The sequence below is a fragment of the Oryx dammah genome, unplaced genomic scaffold, assembly GCF_014754425.2.
Source record: "Oryx dammah isolate SB20612 unplaced genomic scaffold, SCBI_Odam_1.1 HiC_scaffold_11203, whole genome shotgun sequence".
Taxonomy (NCBI): Eukaryota; Metazoa; Chordata; class Mammalia; order Artiodactyla; family Bovidae; genus Oryx; species Oryx dammah.
Window position 1 is genome coordinate 3,406,642 of NW_024080596.1, and position 24,589 is coordinate 3,431,230.

The following is a 24,589-nucleotide window of genomic DNA, read 5'->3' on the forward strand; positions in this document are numbered from 1 at the left end:
AAGGCCTGGGAGTTATTTCAGAATGGAAGAAAAACAGCTGGTTAGATTTTCCATTATTGTTCCTGGCTTTCTTCCTTCTTAATTGTGTGAAAACAAAGCATACCTTTTGTTCTTTCAATAGGATGACAAGAAAGGGGAAAGCAGGCATATTAACATGCCCTAATCCTTTATCTCAGATCTCTGACAAGCTTTAATTAGTTTGCTAGTTGAGGGTTTCCTGAGTAAATGCAATTCTGTCACTTCCAAACCATTCTGGTGCTTGGTATAACAGAATTTTTTGGTCTCCAGCTTAGATAACATTTCTACATTATCAAAAATAGGTATAAGCAATTTTGTTAGTTAACCTCCTATGATTTCTCCCTGATATTTTTGAAATAGTGTGCATAAAATTTCAGAATTGTCCTGTTTCAAGAACATAAAAAAATCATTATTTGTTCTGACATTAATTTTTAAATTTAGCTTTAAATTCCATTTTCCCATTTAAAATAGCTACACTCACTGAAATGGAAAAATACAAGACAAAAAAATACTTTTAGGGATTGAGATTTTGCCAAACTGAAGAGTTACTGCTAAATTTAAATATTCACTTTCATAACTATTTAAGAGGAAAAATGGGTTTTCAGATTAACTTATTCATTTGAATGTTAAGGATTTTCTTTAGGTCATGTTTGCTGAAGAATTAGCTGATGCAAGCAAGAAAAAGAATGAACACTTGACTGTAAAAATATATTTGGCTATCTTCTGCTTGCTCTCTTTTCTCTGCCTGTTTAACATAGGGAGTTCTCCCTTTCCCTCACCTCCAATTTGGTCCTTTACATTCCCGCCTTTTCACTCTGTGCATTCTTGGTATTGATGTACTATCACCTTCCATGTCACTGTTTTCAGCTAATGTTTCCCTTAGGAGCTGCAGATCTACTCAGTCTGCTTAATTCACCTTAGGTCTTTTATTATGCGATCTAAGTCTCTTTTTCATCTATAAAGTGGAGTAAAGAAGATTGAGTTTACAAAGCTGACTCAAGGAGTAATGAAAACTGGAAATACCTAGCATAGTATCAGGCACCTAGTAACTACTCAAGAAACATGAGAGCCTTTCCCTCTTTCTCTTTAGAGGCTCTAGATTATCTGTGGTCAATTCAATACAAATAAGAGCTCCAGCTAAGACCAGAGCAGTGAGGACTATTCAAAGCAAAGACAAGATTCTAATGAAAGTAATTTAGAAAGTTTAGTTCAGCAGCTGGGACCAGCCTTATGATGTGCGTCAAAGAATTACGTGCAAGGGAAGCCAGGTTTGGCGATCTAGGGGAAACCCCCCCAAGCCTCTTTTTTCCTTAAGAATGAGAAATAAATAAGTTGAGATAGTACGTAAAGCACTCATTTCATACTACCTTAAACTTCTCTTTTATCCTTTCCTAAATGGGATTTCTTTTACTAGCATTCACAAAACAGTCACTGTGTTTAAACCAGAAATTTTTGAAAGTAAATATTTTCATGGAGGATAAGTTAGTTGTCATTCTAGTTTTTTTTCAGCAACATATTATTTCTTTATATTTTTAGAATTGGATTATAAGTTTCAAACCTCATTCAATTTTTAAATCATTAAAATAATAAGCTTTCTAGACTTTTAGTAATAATACTAAATGCCAGAATAAATGGAATGACATTGAAGTTTTGAGGGTATGTAAGTTAGAAATATAATTCTATTCATAATTAAACAAGTGGAACAAAATTGTCATAAATATTTTAGTTAAGCAAAAACTCATGAATTTTTTGAAATATATATATATTATACATACTATCTATATGTATAAAAAAGCTATTCTACTACACTTGATAAAGTCTTGAAAAAGAAAAAAAAAATGGAGAAATTGGAAAACAAACTAAAAAAAATAGGACCGCTGAATATGAAATAGAAAAAGTGAAACAAACTAGGTAAAAGTAAAAGATCATCATACAGTCTAGGTGTTTTTAAACATGCTTGCTCATTAGAATTGTATCTGGAACTCTGGAGAAAAAAGCAATACCTGGGCATTTGTATTTTTCAAAAAATTACAAGATTTCTAATATCCATCTGGATTTTAAAAACTGATTATAGATTTCTCCATTAAGTGGTAGATGTAGTGATACAGATTTCTATTATTTTCTGTTGACCAATCATGATAAAGTGATAATAAAATGAATAATAATTACATAATCATAACAGTAAAAGATGTTTATCAGTTTTCACAATCAATGGCCAGACAAAAAAATAAAAGACAATTACAATCGAAAGCCATAATGGAAGTATGATTAAACTAACAATATAAAATATTTACATATATTTGAGGGAGTTAAATAGAGTGATGTGGTAAGTGGAAGTGCGTATATGCACATGGGCTCATGTCCCCAGCCAGTCTATGTCTTTTGGATGGTATATTTAATCCCTTTATACTTAACGCAATTATCAATATGTATAATTCTACTGTCATGTTAATTGTTTTGGGTTATTTTGTGTAGGTCTTTTCCTTCTCTTGTGTTTCCTGCCTAGAGAAGTTCCTTTAGTACTTGTTGAAAAGCTAGAATTCTCTTAACTTCTGCTTGTTTGGAAGGCTTTTGATTTCTCCATCAAATCTGAACAAGAGTCTTGCTGGGTAGACTATTCTTGGCTATAGGTTCTTCTTTTTCATCATTTCAAATATATAGTGCCATTCCCTTCAAGTTTGTAGAGTTTCTGTTGAAAAATCATCTGATAGCCTGATGGAGTTCCCTTGTATGTTATTTGTTGTTTTTTCCTTTATTGCTTTTAATATTTTATCTTTGTCTTTAATTTTGAGCCCTATGATGGGAATGTTGATGCGTTTAATGTTGTCCCATAGGTCTCTTAAACTGTCTTCATTTTTTTTCATTCTTTTATTTTTCTAAATTCTCTTTTGCAGTAGTGATTTCTGCCATGCTGTCTTCCAAGTCACTTATCCGTTCTTCTGCCTAAGTTATTCTGCCATCAGTTCCTTCTAGTGTACTGTTCATCTCTGTCTCTTTGTTCTTTAGTGCTTCCAGGTCTTTGGTAAATATTTCTGCATCTTCTCCATTCTTTTTCTAAGATCCAGGATCATCTTGCCTGTCGTTCTGAATTCTTTTTCTGGAAGGCTGCCTATCTCCACTTCATTTAGTTGTTTTTCTGGGAGATAACTTTGATCTGGAACATAACCCTCTGTCTTTTCATTTTGATTAACTTTCTGCAAGTTTTCATTTCGGTGACTGTGGGATGGTAGTATTTCTTGCTTCTTCTGTCTCCCCTCTGGAGGATGAGGCTAAAAGACTTGTGTACGCTTCTGGATGAGAGGGACTCATGGTAAGAAAAACTGGGTCTTGCTCTGGTGGTGCAGGGCCACACTCAGTAAAACTTTAATCCTATTGTCTGCTGATGGCTAGGGCTGGGCTCCCTCCTTCTTAGATGTTGACCTGAGGTAACCCAGCCCTGGAATCCACAGGCTCTATATTAGGGTTAATGAATACCTCCAAGAGAGATCACATCAAGAGACACCTAGGACTGCGGCTGCCAGTGCTCCTGTCCCCTCAATAAGACATTGCTAATCCACACCTCCACATGACATCCTTCAACCCTAGCAAGTAGGTCTGCTTCAGTCTCCTGTGGGATCACTGCTCCTTTCCCCTGGGTCCTGGTGTGCTCAAGATTTTGTTTGTGCTCTTGAAGAATGCAGTTTATACTTCCCCCAGTCCTGTGGAAGTCCTATAGTCGAATACCACTGGCCTTCAAAGTTGGATTCTCTGGGGATTCTTAGCCCTTTTGTCGGATCCCCAGGCTGAGAAGCCTGTCGTGAGGCTCAGAACTTTCACAACAGTGGGAGAACTTCTTCGGTATTATTGTTCTCCAGTTTGTGGGTCACCCAGCAGGTATGTGATTTGATTTTATCTTAATTGTGCTCCTTCTACCATTTTGTTGTGGCTGGCTTCTTCTTTGTCTTTGGATATGGGGTATCTTTTTTTGGTGGGTTCTAGTGTCCTTCTGTTGATGGTTGTTCAACAGCTAGCTGCAATTTTGGTGCTCTCTCAAGAGGAGATTTAGTTGTGTCATTCTTAACACAGTTGCATGCATGCTAAGTCACTTCAGTCATGTCTGACTCTTCGTGACCCTGTGGGCTGTAGTTGGACAGGCTCCTCTGCCCATGAGATTCTCCAGGCAAGAATACTGGAGTGGGTTGCCATGCCCTCCTCCAGGGGATCTGCTGGATCGAACTGGAGTCTCCTGCACCTCCTGCCTTGCAAGCAGCTTCTTTACTGCTGAGCCACCTCTAAAACCATAACAATGCCTTACTACTTAACTTTTACTGCCCTGGGCTAATCAGAGGTGAACAGAGGCAGATGCTATCTGTTAACTGTAAGTATATTTGGGGCAAAAAAAAAAAAAAAGTGAAATGATGGCATGGTGGACTCAATAGTTATTTCTTGCATAGTTGGTCCTAATGGTACACAAGGTAATGAGTGTTTGCCAAACACAAAAGACCTAGACCAAAAGCAGTTATCACCATATCTATGTTGTATCCAATGATTTAAGGTCAGAAAAACATCACCCATCAAATTAATGTCAATTGCAATTTTCTTAGTTTGTTCTGTTACTTATTTTATAAAATTTCTTTATGAATAAAAATATCTGCAAACATAATATCATGTTTTTAATACTACTTTAAGCCCACTCTAAGATTTGGGAGGAATTTTTTGGCTTTCATTTTGGGTTTAAAAGGATTCTACACATTACTCAAGTTTCAAAACTTTGCTAATACAGCTGGCCTCATAACAAAAAGAACATCACTCCCATCTGGTGGCAGACATCAAAATTTTGAACATAGTCTCAAAACAGAAATTAATCTTAACTCTAGACTAGACACTAGTCAATTAAATTCCTATTTCAAAAGTGACAAACACAATAACTGCCAAGTAATCCAACATATGACATCAATTCAAAGAAGTACTTGAAACATAATGAATTATTTTAGTTGTGGGTACCAAACATTAAAAAAAAGTACAATTTAAGAAGTGTTAATATGAGAGAATGAAACCATAATTGTAAAATAATAAAAACACTTTATAGCCTTTCAATTAAATATTAATATATGTCATATAGGTAAAATTCCCAAAGCATAACCTCATTCATTCAGTTCAGTTCAGTCGCTCAGTCATGTCCAACTCTTTACGACCCCATGAATTCCAGCATGCCAGGCCTCCCTGTCCATCACCAACTCCCGGAGTTCACCCAGAATTACATCCATCAGGTCAGTGATGCCATCCAGCCATCTCATCCTCTGCCATCCCCTTTTCCTCCTGTCCCCAATCCCTCCCAACATCAGAGTCTTTTCCAATGAGTCAACTCTTCCCATGAGGTGGCCAAAGTATTGGAGTTTCAGCTTCAGCGTCAGTCTTTCCAACGAACACCCAGGACTGATCTCCTTTAGAATGGACTGGTTGGATCTCCTTTCAGTCCAAGGGACTCTCAAGAGTCTTCTCCAACATCACAGTTCAAAAGCAGCAATTCTTCAGTGCTCAGCTTTCTTCACAGTCCAACTCTCACATCCATACATGACCACTGGAAAAACCATAGCCTTGACTAGACGGACCTTAGTCAGCAAAGTATGTCTCTGCTTTTGAATATGCTATCTAGGTTGGTCATAACTTTTCTTCCAAGGAGTAAGCGTCTTTTAATTTCATGGCTGCAATCACCATCTTCAGTGATTTTGGAGCCCAAAAAAATAAAGTCTGACACTGTTTCCACTGTTTCCCCATCTATTTCCCATGAAGTGATGGGACCAGATGCCATGATCTTTTCTGGCATGGTTTTCTGAATGTTGAGTTCTAGGCCAACTTTTTCACTTTCCTCTTTCACTTTCATCAAAAGGGTCTTTAATGTACACCCGTGGTGGATTCATGTCAATGTATGGCAAAATTAATACAGTATTGTAAAGTAAAATAAAGTAAAAATAAATATTTGATTTTAAATAAATAAATAAATAAAGCTGAAACTCCAGTTTAAAAAAAAAAAAAAAACAACGGTCTTTAGTTCCTCTTCACTTTCTGCCATAAAGGTGGTGTCATCTGCGTATCTGAGGTTATTGATATTTCTCCCAGCAATCTTGATTCCAGCTTGTGCTTCTTCTAGCCCAGCGTTTCTCATGATGTACTCTGCAGAGAAGTTAAATAAGCATGGTGACAATATACAGATTTGAGGTACTCCTTTTCCGATTGGGAACCATTCTGTTGTTCCATGTCCAGTTCTAACTGCTGCTTCCTGACCTGCATACAGATTTCTCAAGAGGTAGGTCAGGTGGTCTGGTATTCCCATCTCTTTCAGAATTTCCCACAGTTTATTGTGATCCACACAGTCAAAGGTTTTGGCATAGTCAATAAAGCAGAAATAGATGTTTTTCTGGAACTCTCTTGCTTTTTCCATGATCCAGAGGATGTTGGCAATTTGATCCCTGGTTCCTCTGCCTTTTCTAAAACCAGCTTGAACATCTGGAAGTTCATGGTTCACGTATTGCTAAAGCCTGGCTTGGAGAATTTTGAGCCTTACTTTACTAGCGTGTGAGATGAGTGCAATTGTGCAGTAGTTTGAGCATTCTTTGGCATTGGCTTTCTTTGGGACTGGAATGAAAACTGACCTTTTCCAGTCCTGTGGCCACTGCTGAGTTTTCCAAATTTGCTGGCCTACTGGGTGCAGCACTTTCACAGCATCATCTTTCAGGATTTGAAATAGCTCCACTGGAATTCCATCATCTCCACTAGCTTTGTTCGTAGTGATGCTTTCTAAGGCCCACTTGACTTCACATTCCAGGATGTCTGGCTCAAGGTGAGTGATCACACCATTGTGATTATCTGGGTCATGAAGATCTTTTTTGTACAGTTCTTCTGTGTATTCTTGCCACCTCTTCTTAATATCTTCTGCTTCTGTTACGTCCATTGTATTTCTGTCCTTTATCAAGCCCATCTTTGCATGAAATTTTCCCTTGGTAACTCTAATTTTTTTGAAGAGATCTCATTACATGTATTCAAATCTTATTTTTAATATATGTTATTTTTTCATTCACAAGGAAAGATATGGAGGTTTTAAATAAAGTTATGATTTTTAAGTTAACTTTCAGTTCAGTTCAGTCACTCAGTCATGTCCAACTCTTTGCGACTGAACTGAACTTATTCAGCCACAAAATCTCTAATAAAGACAGATAAACATTTTTCAAAGTCAGAAAAATAGCATTTAAGAATTAAAATGGGAATTCGTATTTTAAAAACAAAAACAGGAAAATATTTGGAAACAGATTAACCACATTACACCTACATTTGATCAAATAAATAAGTTTATTAGAACTCCCATCATTTGCTTTTAGTACATTCTTCACTTTCACACAGTTCTAATCCTCTGACAAAGATGAATAATCAACTTATTACAACATTATAGTATCACCATGGAACCATCCAAATGTTTCAGTTCAGTTCAGTTCAGTCGCTCAGTCGTGTCCGACTCTTTGCGACCCCATGAATTGCAGCACGCCAGGCCTCCCTGTCCATCCCCAACTCCCAGAGCTCACTCAAACTCACATCCATCGAGTTGGTGACGCCATCCAGCCATCTCATCCTCTGTCGTCCCCTTCTCCTCCTGCCCCCAATCCCTCCCAGCATCAGAGTCTTTTCCAATGAGTCAACTCTTCACATGAGGTGGCCAAAGTACTGGAGTTTCAGCTTTAGCATCATTCCTTCAAAAGAACACCCAGGACTGATCTCCTTTAGAATGGACTGGTGTGATAGAACATAAAAAGACACATACTGACTTAATTCTCAGAAGTTACTTCATTTCTGAGTATCAGTTTATTTCTCTAATCACTTTCCAACTTTAAATTCTCTAATTTTAAATCTAAATCTGTTTCCCTGATTTTATTTTTTTTTAATTTTTATATATTTATTTATTTTTATTTTACTTTACAATTCTGTATTGGTTTTGCCATACATTGACATGAATCCACCATGGGTGTACATGTGTTCCCAAACATGAACCCCCCTCCCACCCCCTTCCCCACACACACACACATATGGACACCTTATCTTTGACAAAGGAGGCAAGAATATACAATGGAGTAAAGACAATCTCTTTAACAAGTGGTGCTGGGAAAACTGGTCAACCACTTGTAAAAGAATGAAACTAGATCACTTTCTAACACCACACACAAAGATAAACTCAAAATGGATTAAAGATCTAAATGTAAGACCAGAAACTATAAAACTCCTAGAGGAGAACATAGGCAACACACTCTCCGACATAAACCACAGCAGGATCCTCTAAGATTCACCTCCCAGAATTCTGGAAATAAAAGCAAAAATAAACCAATGGGACCTAATTAAAATTAAAAGCTTCTGCACAACAAAGGAAAATATAAGCAAAGTGAAAAGACAGCCTTCCGAATGGGAGAAAATAATAGCAAATGAAGCAACTGACAAACAACTAATCTCAAAAATATACAAGCAACTCCTGCAGATCAATTCCAGAAAAATAAATGACCCAATCAAAAAATGGGCCAAAGAACTAAATAGACATTTCTCCAAAGAAGACATACGGATGGCTAACAAACACATGAAAAGATGCTCAACATCACTCATTAGCTTTTGAGATAAGTATTAACTTTTTGAGTAAAGTTTAAAAAGATCTAAATATAGAAGGCATTTAGAGCCCAACCTAATAGGGCCCCATGCACATTACTGAAAATGATACAGAAAAAGATTAAAGAGAGCTCCTCTTCTCAGGAGGTTCTTTCCCCATCAGGTCAATTTAGAACAGCTCATTAAACATCAATGGTATTCTTTTATCAGATGCTTAGAGTTATTTCTTAAGCTGCATATTCATCTTTCTATAGAAAAACAAGAAACAAAATTCTAACAAATTTCATCCTGTACTATTGTGATGGCCTTAGTTTCACTATGTTTAAGGCTGAATTCCAGTAATTTTATAAGTTTCTCCCTAAGTTATCTTTGATTAAATGTCAAACATAATTCTTCTAAATCTACATTAAAAATATTTTTTCTAAAGAAAACATCCAATGAATCCCTATTTTATACATGGCATCCAATTCCTAGTAATAATTAATTACTATCAATTAAGGCATATCTATCAAGTAATAAAGCCATTACTATCAAGCCAGTACTACCAAGTAATAAAGAACATTGCATTAAGAGCAAACCTATATTACTATGAAGGACAGGGAAGCCTGGTGTGCTGCAATTCATAAGATTGCGAAGAGGTAGAGATGACTTAGTGACTCAACAATAATATTACTATGAGAACACTGTCAGACATTTAAATCATTTTAATGGACTGTCTCAGGTGCCATTATAATATCTCATGACATATCCATAACTTACATATGAGGACAGATTAAGTAACATATTCAAGCTCTGATTCACAATCAAGCCTTCCTAACTTCAAAGCTTGTATAAACATAATCACTACTTCAATGGTGTGAAAATAATTATAAAATTGCAATTTACAAATCTACAAAATTAAGGTAGATTTTGCATTGGAAGAATAATGGCCTTATGTATATACTTTTTAATTACAAAGAGAATATTTACATTTTCATTTCTAACTGTTTTGCATAGACAAAACTGTTTTTGTATATTTATACTATATCTGGCTATCTTACCTTATTCTCACATTAATTTCAATGGTACACAATAATATTAAGAAAGATTTTATCTGTCCTGTTCCTATGTTTACATGATATATTCCTTTATCTTAAAAGCTTGATCTTATTCTTATTTAAAGTTTTTATTAGAAAAGATTACAAAATTCTGTCAAATGTCTGTTTAGTATTCCAGGATATAGTCTATTGAGAAACTAAAATATTTTTGTTTCCTGATAACAGACTATCATTATATTCTTTAAAAAGTCTTATTTTGTTATGAATATGCTAATCTTTTGATACACTGCTGGATGATAGTTTCTACATTTTATGTAGAATTCTTTTTTGCATTTAAATTCAGAAATAAGATTGAATTACCACGGTCCTTTTATAAAGTTATTTTAGAGTGTCTTGAATTTTTAATATAAAAGCTATGTTTCTTCAAGAACTACTGAGAAGCTGTTAAATTTTTTCTATGGTGGAAGCAGAACTTTAAGTAACATTGCAATTATCAGTTCTTTAAATATCAGATAGTATTCAGCTAGACATCCATCTGTTCTGGTGCTTTTTAATAACAGATCTTTAAAAGCTTTCCAATATTTATATGGCTTAATCCAGTTTTCCACTTCCTCTTGGATAAATCTTGGTTATTTCAATCTTTCTAGGAAGTTATTCCCTTCCTCTGTGCTTTCATTTTCCTAGGTGTAGAGTTGTATGTAATAGTCAACTATGCTTCTTTTGATGTCTCTTGTTTCTAGAGTTGTTTCTGCTTTCTCATTCATAATCTTATGTATTCTTTATATGTTTTCTGTAATATGTGCCTGAGGGATTTATATTGGCCATTTCAAGAAAGAATCAGGGCTTCCCTGGTGGCCCAGTGGTTGGGAGTTGCCTGGCAATGCAAAGGACAAGTAGTGGATTTCTGCTCCAGGAAGATCCTACACACTGCAGGGCAATTAAGCCACTGCACCACTGCACCACCACTACTTGAGCCAGCACTCACGAGCTGCAACTACTGAGCCCATGTGCTACAACTACTGAAGCTTGAATGGCTCAAGTCCATGCTCCGCAAACAAGAGAAGCCAGCTCAAGGAGAGGCCCATGTAGCACAATCAGAGAGTAGCCCTCATTCTTCACAACTAGAGAAAGCCGTTGCATGACAACAAAGACCCAGCACAATCAAAAATAAATAAATAAATAATATCTTTAACAAAAAATAATCAAATTTTGAATTAATTTAACCCTTTGAACTCACTATTTTAGTGATTCCAGTTTTTATGGTTATTAAATTCTGATTTCCTAGTTTCTTTTGATGTTCTTCTTCTAACTTGTTGAATACTTAGTTTATTTCTGGTTTTTCTTTAGTAAGAAAAGGCATTTAAAGCTAAAATTTTGTACTAAGCACAGCTTTTACTGGGTATGTATATTTTGTTAAGAAGAGATCATCTTTTTCACTAAGTCATATATAGTTTATAATTTCCCTTTGCTTTTAAGAGTTATCTAAGAGTGTGTCCTAATTTCCTAATACATTTGCCAAATATAGTTTTTCCATTTCCTAATAAAGCTTAGTATCACAGAACATGGCCTATTAAAGATTTTTACTCTCTTGAATTTATAAAAGTTCAGGCATCTTTGTCAAGGTGTAAAATGCATAAGATGAATCTTTTCTCACATGAAATTGCATGATTTTTATAAGGTAATTTTTTCGAAAAAGAATCTTGCCTTTTCATCATTGTAAGTTAAACATGCATCTCATATACATTATGATAGAAATGACGTAAAGTTTTGTTTACTACTTGAAATAGTTACTGATGGTAAATTCCTGACATCATTTTTCTTATGACAGTGAATGAATTTTATTGAGAATTCCTAAACTTCTGATGTTTATTTCAACCCTATCCAGATTTATATAAACTGCAGGATGGCTATAGGCATATAGAGTCACTGGATATTTCAATGAATTTTATTCCATTCATAAAACTGTAATATGTGTTTGATTCATATGGGGCTTTGTTTAGGTTAGTTTTCTCTCTCATTTCCACCTTTTGCTTTAAATGTTGAACATGGAGTTTATATCTAATATTATCTTATCTCTCCTAAATTATTCATATGTCTTCCAAGGATCAACAATCGTATTACTCTTACCCTTAAGATTTCATTCCAGGGGTGGGAATGGTGAGTCTTGATAACATAAGCATATTATCGTGAAACAATATTTACAAAAGCCTGTCTTAAAAGTCACATTTTTGAGAGAATCATTTTTTTTAATTTTTTTTAAATCACTGTAGGAACACTGTAAGAAAGGTAAGCCATTTAGATATTAGGAGACACTGGAAGGGGGTTAAGAATAGTTACAGTGCTAAGTCACAGTGTGAAATTCAACAAGACTTTGTAAGTATTTTCCCATATTAAGTGAAAAAATATGAATTAGACTATTAACTGTCTTTATTTTCTTTCAACAAATATTTTTTAATCTATTGCCTTTATTGACAGAATTTGAAATGACTGGATTGAAAGATACATGGAAAAGGCTGTAATTTTTAAATGTAATCTTAGATGTTTTGGTCATAAGTCAAGAGCAAATATGTAAAGATATGAAAATTTTAAGAAATAAGAGACAGTTTATGTGTAATATTGTGCTTGCCCATGCTAGATTCATTCATATCCTTCTCACTGGCTCATACAGTATTGGTTTACGACCAGTATGAACCTGAAATTCAACCATCAAGAAAAGAAAAATGGAGACTACATTTAATCAACACAGGGCACTATGTTCTAATTGTTGCTTCATTTCATCTGCATGATAAGGGTTAAATATATTGGCATGTAATCTGAAGTGAAAATTCCAACGCTAGAATAAGGTAATCTGTGTTTGTAACCCAGCTGACAGAACTACATTTCCGAGCAGACCAACCACAAAGAACCTCCCAAACCAGGCTTTTTCAAGCTATCTATGATGAAAGGTCAAATATATGTTATTCTAAAAGTGCATGAACCAAAGATTTTTAAAAATACAAGACAATGAATAACCCCAGAAATTTAAAGATAAAAAGCACAAATTTTATGATTAGCTTCAACATGCATAAAATTACTCTATAAAACTACCATAAATTTTTCAAAGCACTTACTTTAAATTTCTGTGCTTATTGCTGTCCAATAACAAATAATTCATGGATCAGTCTTAGTCCACAAACCACAACTGCAGCAGCCAACATACTCTCAAATCTAAGAGTCTATCAGTGTTAGGTGTTTCTTGAATAAATCTGTATAGCACTAATAAGAATCATGACCACATTAAAAAAGGGCATAAATCTAATGAAATGTTTCAACAATACAAACAAACATGTCTACTTCCTAATCCCTAGAACCTGTGAATGTATTACCTTAAATGGCAAAAGGGACTCTGCAGAAGATCTCAAGATCCAGAGATTATTTTAGAATATCTGGGTGACCCTAATATAATCACAGGAGTTCTTATAAGAGGGAGCTTCCCTGATAGCTCAGATGGTAAAGAATCTGCCTGGAATGCAGGAGGAAGGAGGGTTAAAGTCAGAGGTCAAGATATGATGGTAGAAGCTGAAGTCAGAGGGATAGATTTAAAGGTGCTAAACTGTTGACTTTAATGATGGAGGAAAGCACCACAACCAAGGACACAGGTGCACTCCTGATGCTAAAAATAGGAATGAACTTCCTCCTTAAGGAACACATCCTTACCAACATCTTGCGTTTAGGACCTTTGACCCCTAGAATTGTATGACAATAGATGGGTGTTGTTTAAATTACTAAGATTGTGGTAATTTGTCATAGTGGCAACTGGAAGCATATAGGCATACAGACCTTGGTTCTGTAACAACTATAGTTGTTACTATAACAACTACCTGAAAATGTGGAAATGGCTTTGAAATTGACAGTAGGCAGAGGCTGGGAACATTTTGAGGAGCATGATAGAAAAAGCCTAGATTACCTTGAACAGAGAGTAAAATATGGATGTTAAAAGCCCTGCTGGTGAGGACTCAGAAGGAAGTGAACAGCACGGTAGAGTAAGCTTTTATCATTTTAGAAATTATTGAAATCATTATAAATGGACAGTTAAAGGAGGGCTCAGAAGGAAATGAAAACATGTTTTTGGAAAATGGAGGAAAAACAATATTTGTTATAGAGTAGAAGAAACCTTAGCTGAATTGCTTCCTATAATTATGTAGAAACCAGAGTTACGTGATGACCTTGAATATTTAGCTAAGATTTCCAAGCAAAGTATTGAAGGAGTGGCCTAGTTTCTTCTTCCTGCTTATAACCAAATGTAAGAGGAGTTGGTGATGGACAGGGAGGCCTGGCGTGCTGCAATTCATGGGGTCACAAAGAGTTGGACACGACTGAGCAACTAAACTGAACTGAACTGAAGAGGAAAGAAACATATTGAGTCAAGAATTATTGGTACTTCCCTGGTGGTCCAGTGGTTAAGACTCCATGCCTCTACTTCAGGGGGCATGGGTTCAATCCCTGGTTAATGAATGTAAGATCCTGCCACATGCGACAAGATGCAGCCAGAAATTTTTGTTGTTGTTAAGAATCTTAAATTGAAAGGAACCAAGACCCAGTGATTGGGAAACTTTTCAGGTAGGCAGATTGCAAGAGGTGTTAAAATTAGAAGTTTCAGTTTCAGGAAAAAGTGGCTGTTGAGAAAAAAGTCAACTTTGCGTCTAGATGACATGAGTCTGAGTGAACTCCGGGAGTTGGTGATGGACAGGGAGGCCTGGTATGCTGAGATTCATGGGGTTGCAGAGAGTCGGACACGACTGAGCGACTGAACTGAACTGAACTGAACTGAACCTTTGGTTAGTGCTTTGGAAGGATTAAAATCTTGGTATGTTCATTCACACAAGGAGCTCTTGGAAAGATTGGACACAGGATTCATGGATTCCCTCAGTGATTTCAGCAGAGAACAAATTGGAGATGAGGTTATCCATGATAGATCTACAAAGTATCCTGTTTTCTAATAGAGAAAATCTCAGATATATACAAGAGAGAACCACAGGTTTCTCAAGAATGTTATATCAGTTGAAATACTGACAAATCTGAACTGAAAAAAAGAGAGAGATGAATTTCAAAAAAGCTGTTGTACTTTCAAGTTGCACAGGCAGGAAATATTCAACTGAAAATACATGCTATCTTTCTTGAAAAAAGAATAATGATTCTTAGAGTAAAGAACCAGGCCCAGAGGGCAGAGCCTTGAGCCACAGAGGATTATCACCAAGCCGTGAAATCTAATTGAGTTTGCCTAGTTGGAATTCTAAACTTCTTGAGACTAGTAACCTTTTTTTTTTCTTCCACATTCTCTCTTTTTAAATGAAAATGTCTGCACCTGTTATCTTATGCCTGTCCCACAATGCATTTTGAAGGCGTATGATTTATTTTCTAATTTCACTGGTACATAGATGGAGAGAAATTCTACTTGAAGAAGGAATATAACTAGAACCTTGATGATAAGCATGAGAATGCACAATTATGCCTAACTGTTTGCAACCCATGGACTGTAGCCCACCAGGCTCCTCTGTCCATGGAATTCTACAGATAGGAGTACTGGAGTGGGTTGCCATTTCCTGCTCCAGGGGATCTTTCCCATTCAGGGATTGAAACCATGTCTCCTGTATTTCCTGTACGAGCAGGTAGATTCTTTATTACTTCACCACCTGGGAAGTCCCTGTCTAGAACCTTACTCATACCTAATTTAGAAGATTTAGATGGTGAGATTTGGAAATTTTTAGCTGATGAATTTTAGATGAGATTTTCTCCATATTCTAACCCCTTGAAAGTCTGAATATGCTACCTAAAAATGGCAAGAGAGACTTTTCAGATGTGATTTGCTCAAAGATCTTGAGATGAGGACATTATTCTAGAGTATCTGTATGGGCCCAATTTAATCATAAGGGTCCTTATAAGAGTGAGACAGGATGAAATATGAGGACATGAGCAGAGGTCAGTCAGAGAGAGATTTGAAGATGCGGCACTGCTGGCTTTGAATATGGAGGAAGGGGCCGAAGAAGGGAATGGCCTCTAGAACATGGAAAAGGCAAAGAAACAGATTTTCTACTTGAGCCTCCAGAAGGAATGCTTCTTTACCAATATCCTAACATTAGGACCTCTGACTTCTAGAACCATAAGAAAATAAACTTGTGATGCTTTACACCACCAAGTTTACAGTAATTTGCTATAGAAGCTACAGAAAACCAATATAAGTGATCCCTACCCAATATAAATGGTCTCTACTTAATTTGTCATGGCATTTCTCTACAAATATACCCATAAAATCTTGAATTTTAACTTTCTGAAATTCTTAGTTAATATAGCAAATAATATACTTCATAAGACCACAAAAAATTAATTTTTAAAATTTAAAAATCCAGAGGATGTTTTTCTGTTGATGGCCCTCATGTGGAAATGTGACAACATAAAAATGGAACATTTTATCATTTCAACATGATGAATTTTCCCTTTTAAACTAAAGACAAAGTAATTCAATAAATATACTTCTCTCTTAAATACGCAATAGAGTTCCTCCTAACTGCATTAGCATCTGAAAGCAAGCTAGGCATGATTTATTTAGACTTTGAATCCATTACTGCAAATGAGGGTCCCCTTCACCAAAGCCCCTTCTTTAATTATCTCATCAACTTAATTTCAAAAATCACATGAAAACTTTTGTAAGAAGCACTCCAAATCCTATTGAGAAGACAAGAAAATTGGGGCAGGAATACATATTAAGTAATTAGCAATGTGGCATGATTCATTCATGCCTAAGGATTTTCACATTCTTCAGAAAGTCATGATATAATCACAATAGAAATACACACAGGTAACAGTATTTCAGAGCATCTCTTACCTGTGTAACAAGTGGTTCCAAAAGCCTCTCCACTGTTAGGGTCCGGATTTCCAAACTTTTGGGGTCCCATTTTAAAATGATCGGTGAAGTTGCCGAAGTCATGCTCCCTACAGAAACACACAATATCCATTAGAAATAATGATCACAGAAATAATCTGAGCTTAGGGGTTCAAAATCAATAAGTCATCAAAAGTTAGAACATATTTGAAGATTATCTGTCTGGTTCAACCTCATCAAGTTAGAGCTAGGGAAATCAGAAAATAGAACTATGTGAAGTAGTGATGTGAGGATCAGATTGAAAATGGGTATTTCTTAAGGGCACCTGTATTCATTAGACAAACTTTTCGGGCCCAACTGACACTGAAATATGTCACTCACTCGGTGTTTAGTACACATATCCACCTGCTATATACTGGGAAGGGGATTCCCAAGAACCCCCCTGCCAATGCAGGAGACTCAGGAGATGCGGGTTTGATCCCTGGATTGGGAAGATTCCCTGGATGAGGGCATGAAACCCACTCCAGTATCGTTGGCTGGAGAAACCCACAGACAGAACAGCCTGGCAGGCTACCGTCCGTGGGGTCGCAAAGAGTTGGACACAACTGAAGCAACTTGGCACGTACACACACATTTGCTGGGAAAGCCTTGGTCATTGCCCTCCAGTACCTGTGGTTTCAAGGCAAAAGTAGCAGAGGTTGGCCATAGTTATGCCTCAGTGTGGCCTGTGCTGTGATCAAGGAATACAGAGAAGGCCACAGGAGAACTGAGGAAAGGACATCAAAGTCAGTCACCAAAGGAGATCAGCAAAGACTTTAAAGAAGTACAATAAACTCATCATGACAATCAGATGAAAGACCCCAGGTCCTAACAAAAGGCTTCTTTGTTTTTGTCACATCATAACTGACCACTGAGGATATTATGCTTCCTGGAAGAGCTGAGTTTTATTCTCTTAAATAGGAGAGATATCTTACAAAATGAGTTGCAATGATTCTGAAAATTAGTTTGCTGCTATTTACATACTCTCTGATTACTCACTGCATTTACATTCTTATCCCATAAAATGAGTGTCTGATAAGATTATTTATTTCATTCTACAACAATCCTTTTCTACCTAAGAACCATGGGTGTGCAGGTAGCAACCTTGCACATATCATGCACATGATATCATCCCAGCCTCAAAAGAGTAAATTAGACATTCTGTCAGGGGTGTGCTTCTCACTGAGAAGTTGACTGCTCTCTGATGAATATATTTTGACAACTAACCACTGGACAAGCAACCTTAGATTATGCAAGGTGAATCTGAATCATTTGCTTTAATACCATCATAAATCAAACTGTTCATAGCTGTTCTCTTCTGAATCAATGTCCCCACTCCATTCCACTCTTATAAATCAATGTAGATGATTATTTATTTATTTATTTTTTTTTTTTGATGATTATTTATATTAGAATTAACACTACAAAAAAGGTATCGCAAGAGGCACATGTCTCTTTACTGCCCTGCCACAGCTAGTCCTTTTGCAAACAGACCTAACAAATTTGCTTCAAGAAAAAAAAAAAAAGGCGAAGACGCAGTATGCTGGTATTTTACCTCTCTCCAAATGCTATGTTTTAAATAAACTAAGCATAGCAATCCAACCATATAGACCGATTTAGACTTGGGTTCTTTCACAACAACAATAGTTGGCACGGATATGCTGCCTTTCCTCCAAAAACCAAAAAACACTTTACACATTTCCATTCACACTACCAACTGCTACATAGCAGCTCTAACATGCCCAGAATTCTGCTGTTAGGCAGCACACCTTCCTGTGTTGTGAGAGGATGAAAATGCCAGATTCCTTCTACCCACACAGGATACCTTCATCCTTGCCAAAGCCAGTCCTACCTAAGTAACCCAGCTCTTTGTTGTTGTTGTTGGGTCATTAAGTCATATTCGACTCTTGTGACCTCATGAACTGCAGCATGCCAGGTTCCCTATCCTTCACAATCTCTCAGTTTGCTCAAATTTATGTCCACTGAGTCAGTGATGCTATCCAACCATTCATCCTCTGTTATCCCCCTTCTCCTCCTGCCCTCAGCCTTTCCCAGCATCTCTTAGGGCACAATGATTTCCAGTCCCCAAGAAGTTCCCTGTAAACTTCTTCACAGCTCTCATGGAATAATAAGTGGCCCCAGTAATGATGACACACCACAGGGTCCTAGAGGAAAGACAGCTGGATAACTAGTAGTGGCATAGTGAACTCATTTTAACACAGCAGTGAAAGGTAATAAGTAGACTGTGCAGAGAATCACCACTATTACGTGAGCATGCTTGTGCATATAAGCTGGTGGAACAGGAAGGCACACAACATCTTTATGCATGTTCTGATGTATTACTAAAGAGATGAGCAAAACATACTGATGTGAGAAATAAAAATGCTGGGACCCTTATATTAGAGACACTAATCTAGCATGCATCAAGCAAAAATGGGAGATGCTTAAAAAAGACTTCAAGGCAACTGTGAACCAAGAAGCAGAATTAGAGCAGAGCCTTGGATCCTGAAGGTTGGAAGACTTATAAATCTAAAACTGAAAGGACAAGAGTGACCAAGCAAATCATAAAACAAAAATGGTAACAGCCTTATATAATTTATGAATTTATCCTGAAAATCATTACATTGCATATGCAAACACTGATGGGTTTACTTCTTTGCCATGTTTTTATATGATCATTATCCTAGCCAGTTCAAGATATCCATTAGGATGAGGGCCAAGACAAGAAGCTTTAAAACAAAGTTTTGGTGAGAAAGTGAGAGATGTGAAAAAGCGAGAGAATTTTCTAAGTTTCCTCATGAATCAAGCCTGAATACACTGAACTTACTGTTTCTTCTCTGAGTATTAGTAATACTGGCTAATGATCTAACATTGTTATTATTTGCCATTTACAGATAGGTAAGCTGAGGCATGAAACAGTTAAGAGAGCTACCCAAGGTCACAAATTTTGAAACTAAACTGCCTGGCTTCAGGCTTTGTGCTCATAAGCACCATGAAACATTATGTTTCACTTCTTATAACGAGGAACTCCTAGGCTTAGGTCTATGCCAGCATCACCACAGTGCTTCTGAACCATGGAAGGGAGGCAGAGACATAGACAAGAATGGAAAATCCAGGAGCTAAGCACTTCTGGAGAATGAGAGAGAGAGGGAATGCAGAGGGACACAGAGTAATGACAGATGAGATGGGGGGAACACAAAGGGCAGGTGCCCTGATGCACACGTGGAGCCCATGGGAAATGTGCTTCATTTCCTGGTGAAGCAGAACAGTTTCCTTTAGCCACTTTGATCCCTGGGGCAAGAATGGGATGCTGATGGTGGGGATGGGCCACCTAGGGAGCAACATAGCACCTGGGTGAAGTCAAGCTGCTGCTGCTACTGCTAAGTCGCTTCAGTCGTGTCCGACTCTGTGCGACCCTACAGACTGCAGCCTACTAGGCTCCTCTGTCTCTGGGATTCTCCAGGCAAGAACACTGGAGTAGGTTGCCATTTCCTTCTCCAATGCATGAAAGTGAAAAGCGAAAGTGAAGTTGCTCAGTTGTGCCCAACTCAGCGACCCCATGGACTACAGCCTACCAGGCTCCTCCGTCCATGGGATTTTCCAGGCAGGAGAACTGGAGTGGGGTGCCAAGAGAAAGACCTTATGATGAGTTATGCCAAGTAAACAGAATTTTGGTCCCCATGACCTCAGACCCTTTGTTTTAAACTTGTGATTATGTTATATTTCATGGTGAAGAGGATTTTGAAGATAATAAAGGTTATTAATAAGAGACATAAGTGAAGTTGCTCAGTTGGGTCCAACTCTCTGTGACCCCATGGACTGCAGCCTTTTAGGCGCCTCAGTCCATGGAATTTTCCAGGCAAGAATACTGCAGTGGGTTATCATTTCATTCTCCAGGGAATTAATAACCTTATAAAGGTTATTAATAACTGGACCTTAAAATAGGGACATGATCCTCGATTATCAATGTGGCCCCAATGTGTCACTGAGCACTTAAAAACAACTTCCTCCTGGCTGGGGGCAGAAGAAGCAGTCATAGAGATGCAGCGGACAAAGACATCAGGTAGGGCAGAGGAGGGAGGCGGAGGGATTCAAGGTGTGAAAGGGACTCGACCCACCATTGGAGATAGATGAAAACCATGAAAGGAAACATGGGTAGATTCGGGAAGCTAAGAGTGTACCCTGGTTGACCTCCAACAATGAAAGAGGGACCTTAGGTTACAACCACCAGGTACTGAATTCAGTTAAAACCCTGAATGAGGTTGGAAGTGAATTCTTCTCCAGTGCCTTCAGTAAGGACTTCAGTGCTATCAACATCATGATTTCAGCCTTGTGAAATGCTAAAGAGAGGACCCAGACACGTCTACCTGGGCTTCTGACCTTCAGAGAGTACAAGTGAGAAATCTGTGCTGTTTTTAGCTGCTAAATGTGTGGTCAATTTTTACAACAGCAATAGGAAACTATGACAGGTGGCTGTCATAGTTGTTGAATTTGTGTGTGTATCATATCACCTAGAGGGCATGTTCATACACAAAGCAATCCAGACAGTTTCTGATTCATTAGGTCCAGGGTGGGTCTGAGAAACTGCTTTTTTTTTTTTTTTTCTTGCACTTGGAACCAGTGCCCAGATGATTCTACTGGTCCAGGAATTGTACTTGGAAAACCACTGTTGTGATCACAGTCCATGGCCATGCATGCCAGGAGGGAAGCAGTGATCAGGAAGATGTAAGATATCTCTGTGGAGATCCTAGGACCAGTAATAATAACACTGCTGTTATTACAAGTATCACTGGGATCATTATATCAATACTTTCTGGATGGTATTTATGATTTTCCAATGCCTTGAAGCGATTCTCAATGGGAAAATGAAATGGCATACCAAAATCATTTCAGTTTTTTTAAACCACATGTACACCAACCTCCAACATCCCCAAAAGTTCTCAGTTTCCCCAGAAGATGCCTTTTCCAAGTAGTATCCCTGCCACCAGAGAAGGCAGTGGCACCCCACTCCAGTACTCTTGCCTAGAAAATCCCATGGATGGAGGAACCTAGAAGGCTGCAGTCCATGGGGTCGCTGAGGGTCGGACACGACTGAACGACTTCACTTTCACTTTTCACTTTCATGCACTGGAGAAGGAAATGGTAGTGATCCCTGTGAAGAATGTAAAGTAACAGTGGGAGAGAGCCACGCCCCTCAGTTCACCAAAATCAGAAATGAGGGTCCAGGAATAATTGCTTAATAGAGAATAATGTTTCCAAAGAATCAGTTCCTAAATATTTTGACGTTATTTGAGGGCTATGAAAAAAAGTTTTCCAAAAATGCCATCTGAAATATGATCGTAATTCTCATTTTTTGTTGTATTAGTAAAGGAAGTTACCTCTAACATTTCGCCCCTCTATTGTAAGAGGGATTTTTTCTAGAGTTGAGAATGTGCATATGCATCTCAGACAGGAGTAGAAGTTGAGAACCAAAAGCAGAAAAGGAGGCATCTCATCTGATTCAAAAACCCTCAGAGAATAAAAGGCACACTGATTGCTACCTGCATCAGCACCAGATCTAAACAGATAATGACAGGTATTCAGCACTCTTCCTGGTGGTACCCTGGCTATGAAAATAACCTGGCTCCTAACTTGAACCTTTTTACCTGAAATCTCCATCAACATCCATACAGGACTGCTGTGAGGATTATATGAGTTACGTGTGTAGAACATTTGGCAGAGTGGGGAAGCATAGCCTAGATTCTTAGGATATGGTAGCTACCTCTGCTAATACTCCTGGTGGCAGCAGCAACAGTAATAAATGGTAGCCATACTTACGGTAGGAAATAAGCTGGGAAAGCCCTGCTACTGATATTCCACCATTAATTTTGCTCAATTTCGCTCATTTCTTTTCCTGTGACTATAAGGAGGCAATGTGTCGCCCATCACTGTCCTCGACATAATAAGCATTCAGAGTCCTTGCTCAGTGAACTGACAGGGGACCCAAGATGCAAGTTGCTGCTTCAATTAGAAGATCCATCACTATTTTTAATGCAAAATTGAGGTGATATGTAATTTTTAACTGCTCTTTGCTGTTTGCAGTAGAAGAGAGTGGGGTAGTTATTTCTGATACTGTTAAAGTTTAACACAGCCCTCAAGTACTACATCTGCAAGACCTCTATGTATGGTAAGCTCATACCTTTAACAAAACACTGAAAGAAATACTGTTGAACAAAAGCATCATTCTAATAATTTCAAAAGGTTGTAATAATAATACATGTCTAAGCAAAAATGCCTGTAAAGTCTACCTTAATATTTTAAGCAAATATTAAATAAGTATTAAACTATTAAATTCTCTTCACAACCTCTTTTTTAATTCTACCCAAATAAACAAAACATCACCAAAAAGGAATATAAGAATAAAGCTCCACAGCCTAAAGGCTGTCAGGATGACAAGTTTAGACTAATAATATATAGCCTAGAGCTTGCTGATTAAAAAAGAAATATCCATGTCCATATCTCACTGAAATGAGTTTTTACACTTACAATAGCATACTCATAAAATTTAAAACTATGTGCCAACTTAATAGAAATTCACTACTCCTGATATATGCTAACAGAAAGCCAGTAATTTGAAACTCAAAATGAAAACTAGTATCTGTCAAATTCATTTCCGTGCTTTTCACTACATTCATATTCTCGTCATTTAAATTCATTTTGGAGCATAAACAGACTCAATCTACTCCTAAAGTATGATTTGCTTTCCATTTGGATGTGAACATATGTGATACCCAGGTAGGCAGTGCTCATTATATATGCTGTTAGGTTTCCTAAGTCCTAACAAGGACTCGGTTTTTCTAAACAAAATATATCTGACCAAAGGTTAACTAACACTGTTCTACCTATTATTCTACCTATTATTCTTCAGCAGCATTTCAATTCTGATTTAGGTAGTAGATCCCAAAAACTGAAAATAATAACTTACTATTTCAGATAATATATTTTGAGAAATTATCTTTATAGTCCAAAAGTAACATCAAATTATTTAATAGGAACACATTATTTAATTGGCAATTAACTTATTCTCTGTCCTTCTAACCTCCTGTAAATTAGAAATCCATATGCAATGATTATATAACGTTAATCTTTATAAGAATCTCAACATTTCATACTCAGGTTACAGCAAAATAACCATAAACTGCTCCCTTTATCTTTCATTTTGATGTATAATGCAGCCCAAACTAATTTTCTGAAACATTCTTTTTGTAGAACAAAGTAACTGCTTAACTCTCTTCTCCAACAATTCCCAAGTCTTTGTAACACAGCTGTCACTCTACTTTTTGACCGTGGGCTCCTGGATCTTATTTCTTTAACAGGAGCTTACTACTGAAAACAGGTCTGGAATACATTATAACAACAGGGTTTATGCCATTTCCCAAAGTTCCCACCATACTGTGCTCCTTCTCACCCTCCAAAATCCAGACACTGACATCTTCATATTGTAATAAACCCTAAATTGCTACTGGATTTACAGTCAGTAGCAAATGATCATCCTTTTTTTTTTTTTTTGGTAACAGGCTCATTGCTAAGAAATTGACATTAGTTTTAAATAAGGTTATAAACTTAGACTTATAACTAGATTATAAACTCATTAAGGCACAAATCTGTATAATAGCATATTAGACCCTTCATAAATATATGATTAAATACAAATATATAAAATATGGCCTAATGGGAAGAACCCCTGGAGAATGGAATAAGTAGTAAGTACTACTTACTCCAGTATTCTTGTCTGGAGAATGCCCATGGACAGAGAAGCCTAGCAGGCTACAGTCCATGGGGTCACAAAAAGTCGGACACAACTGAGCAACAGACACACACACACATTTAAAAAAAAAAAACTATGTTATATTTATATGTATGCTTAATTTAAATATATACCTATGGTTTTTATGTATATATTTTTACTCAATATATTCATTTTTAATTGGAGGATGATTGCTTTAAAACATTAGGATGGTTTCTGCCATATAACTGG

General features: G+C 37.0%; 1 protein-coding gene across 1 annotated transcript in view; it reads right to left on the reverse strand.

Annotated features, from left to right (window-relative positions):
- Positions 1–24,589, reverse strand: part of LOC120860803 (catenin alpha-2-like) — a 1,410,064-nt gene that overhangs the window by 1,216,440 nt on the left and 169,035 nt on the right. The window contains exon 2 of the mRNA XM_040236521.1: positions 16,537–16,643. Coding sequence (XP_040092455.1) covers positions 16,537–16,638 — 102 coding nt within the window. The 5' untranslated portion in view covers positions 16,639–16,643. The remainder of the gene's footprint in view (positions 1–16,536; positions 16,644–24,589) is intronic.